Source organism: Trypanosoma cruzi, genomic scaffold, assembly GCF_000209065.1.
Source record: "Trypanosoma cruzi strain CL Brener 1047053517069 genomic scaffold, whole genome shotgun sequence".
Taxonomy (NCBI): domain Eukaryota; phylum Euglenozoa; class Kinetoplastea; order Trypanosomatida; family Trypanosomatidae; genus Trypanosoma; species Trypanosoma cruzi.
Window position 1 is genome coordinate 12,565 of NW_001849534.1, and position 3,294 is coordinate 15,858.

The following is a 3,294-nucleotide window of genomic DNA, read 5'->3' on the forward strand; positions in this document are numbered from 1 at the left end:
TCTCATCCGCCTCGTCAAAACAAGTGTCTTCAGATGATTCACACGCAGGTGACGCCGTTTGATCATGTCAAACACGCGTCCTGGGGTGCCAGACACAATCTGCACACCACTCTCCAGACGACGTATGTCATCTTCCACGCTCTTTCCTCCAATAGAGGCGTATGCGGCGAGACCCATGTGGTGACCAATGTTGTTACAGAGATCTTGCGTCTGCAGCGCCAGTTCTCGCGTGGGACTAAGCACAAGCCCTTGCGTTTCCCGCAGCGCTGATTGGCATACCTGCAGAAGACAAATACAAAAGGCCGATGTCTTGCCGGATCCGGAAGAGGCCTGCGCCACAAGGTCACGGGACTGAGTGAATGGCACAATAAATCGTTTCTGAATGGCAGTGGGTTTCTTGTAACCGTATCCATACATGCCACGCAGCAATTCCTCCTTTAGCCCCATCGCCTCAAACGTTGGAATGGCTAAGACATTTGCTTGTATGTCAGTTTCCTCCTTCTCCACTATTTGCTCGACGTCTCCCATTGCTGCGATTCCCCTTATGTTTATGGCTCTCTGCCCCTTCTTCCCTTCCTCCCTTACACAGTCAGAGACACACAGCCCTTTTTTCTCTATCGCTACTTGTTTAGTTGCTTTTTTTTTTTCTTTCTCCTTCGCTCTTTGTCCAAAGTCAGAGTGGGCAGGTGCCTGAAAGTGATGGCTGCAATAAATGCGTGCCGATATATATATATATATATATAGAGAGAGAGAGAGAGAACAACAAAAAGAAAGGGCACATCTTTTATCTCCTCATTTGGGTTCGTTGGCTTCTTTTTTTCCTTTTTTTTTTACCAGCAAGCAGAATAACAAATATTAACGATAATGAAGATGAAAATGATGGTTTACACACAAAACAAACAACAACCAATAAAAAAGAAGAGAAAAAAAAAAAAAAAAATCAAGTAAACGACGCTGTTTTTGTGAAGGGAAACAATTATGTGCGAGAAACTCTTTTTTTTTTTTTTTTTTGCCCCCCTTCGTTGTTCTCCACCCCTCCTTTTACTACCTTTTACCGCAGCGACTGCCGTGGTTTGCGTCTGTCACGACGATGGAAGAAGGCATGCGTGTATGCATGTGCACACATGTGGCCAAGTACACTAGGCTGTGCTGTTCTCTGTTTTGGCCCGGTGTAATGCCTCGCGGAGTTCTGCAATCACCGTTGCGCTTCGCCCACATGCACGCTCCAAGATGTCTATTTTACCTTGCAACACCATAACAGCCGACTGATGCTCCTCTGCCATCATTTTCTTCAGCATCCGCTCCTCATCCCGGTGTTGCTCCACCAAAATACCGCGCAGCATCCTTTCACGATCGCGCTCACTCTCTGCGACGGCAAGTTTCTTGCGTGCCTCCTCCAACACTAAAGTCCACTCCTTCAGCTCACCCAAAAATCCCTCCTTCTCACTTTTCATTCGCTCCTCAAGCACCGCAATGCGGTCACGCGCAGCGCGCTCTGCGGAGCTACACGCCTCTTCCTTTTCCTGTGCCCTTTCTTGCAAAACCTCCATGCGTGAAGTCAGTGTCATGTTCTCTTCACTGAGCACTCGGTTCACTTCTTCAAGGCTCTTAATTCGCTCCGCATGCACCTTCGCCTCGTCACATAGCGTGCCATTTAGCTCCTTCATGCGATTCACTTCCTTTGAATGGCGTTTTGCCTCTTGCCTTGTGCGCTGCAACGCCTTCTCAAGCCTGGCGCAACGCTCTTGACATGCCTCAACTGTGGCCTCGCAGGCAGAGCGCTCGGCTTTCAGTTTGCTAATTGTCGTGGCCGCCTGCTGCCGAACTGCCCGCTCACGCTCGACGCACTGCCGCCACTCAACCTTGAGCACCTCGTGCTCCACCTGCACTGTACGGAGGGCATCATACACACTGCAGTTCTTCTCCTTCTCGCTATTTTCCGTCCTTACAGAGACACGACCACTGGTGTCTAGTGTCAACGATTGCTGCTGTTGTGACTCCTTTCTCCGCCGGAGGAGAGCTCTTGCACGAGAAAGATCAGCATGCACTTTCTGCAGCTTTCCACGCAACAACAACGACTCTTGTCTCACCTCCTGCAGCTGCTTGTCGTGACGGATGAAGGCTCTAAACACCAATGCCAAAAGGCGCTCCAAATCTGCACCTTGCTCCATCATTAAGTCCAACCGGCCACACACCGCCTCCATGAGCAACTCCTTCTCCGCCTTTTCGTAGCGCATTTGTCTCTGAAGCAGCAGCAAACGTCCATTGACGCATGTTACTTGTTCCTTCCACTCCTCCACAATACGCTCATGCTGAGAGCATTCCAACTGCGCTCGCTTTTCCAATAGTTCCACCCTCTGGTTATGCGCACACTCCGCCGCTCTGTGAGCCTCGCAGAGCTGTTGCTTCTCAACCACAGCCTGCCTTGCACACCGCAGGAAAAGTGACAATGTAGCGTAGGCACCGCTACAGGCATCTGCAATAGCGCTACGGGCGTATCGCTCCGCCTCAAACAAATTATTACAGGCGAGTGACCTTGTACGCAGATTAACGCTAACTAAATATTCCTGTCGCGCCTGCAATTCGCAACATTCCGCGTGCAGGTTGATACAGGCACCAATGACGCTCTCAATGGGGTAATCTAACTCCGAGGACATGTTCAGAACCTCTCGGGCACGCCAGACGGCATGGCGAATGGCACTGCCTTCCTCTTGCTGGGCTTCAATAAGCATTTGCTTTTCCCGAAGCTCGGTCTGCAGTGTTGTGACCAAAAGCTTCAGTGTGCGCCGATCTGTCTCTCGGTCATTTTCACCCGCAAGCACCTCATCCAGCTGCTTCTTCAGGCGCTTATTGTCTCTGTAGAGTTCAAAGATGTCTTCATCCTTTTGGTCAATAACTTCGTAGTATTTCTGCACCACTTGGCTGATATCATCCATCGCTTAAGGCATAAATATCAAATGTGGCGAGGATGATAAGAAGAGCTGCATCTTCGATGGGGAGAAAAAGAAATAATAAACAACAAAAGATAAAGAACGATACCACCACGCACACGGCGATGAAAGGAAAAAAAAAAAAAAAAACAAAAAAAAAAAGCAAAACACATTTTTTTCTCCCTCCAAGTACGAAGAAGAAATAAGACGTATTGAATGGATGTGAGAGACTGCAAGGAAGACTCGTCAAGCATTGGCTTCATGCGAAAGACGCATAAATATGTATTTATGCTTGTTCCCTCCTTGTTTCCGTTTCCTCAGCAATAAAGAGGAACCCATTCCTCTTTCCTCACCCCCCCCCCCC

At 49.0% G+C, this 3,294-nt stretch overlaps 2 protein-coding genes across 2 annotated transcripts, besides 4 other annotated features; both read right to left on the bottom strand.

Annotated features, from left to right (window-relative positions):
- Positions 1–528, bottom strand: Tc00.1047053511199.9 (ATP-dependent DEAD/H RNA helicase, putative; the record flags this gene model as incomplete). Its single annotated transcript, XM_797857.1, has 1 exon — positions 1–528. A coding segment is annotated over one exon (528 nt), but the record flags the coding sequence as incomplete, so codon positions are not given.
- Positions 1–3,294: a sequence feature (heterozygous, Esmeraldo-like haplotype).
- Positions 723–743: a microsatellite.
- Positions 912–940: a microsatellite.
- Positions 1,140–2,936, bottom strand: Tc00.1047053511199.20 (hypothetical protein, conserved; the record flags this gene model as incomplete). Its single annotated transcript, XM_797856.1, has 1 exon — positions 1,140–2,936. The coding sequence occupies one exon, from the start codon at positions 2,934–2,936 to the stop codon at positions 1,140–1,142; it is 1,797 nt and encodes a 598-aa protein (XP_802949.1).
- Positions 3,059–3,092: a microsatellite.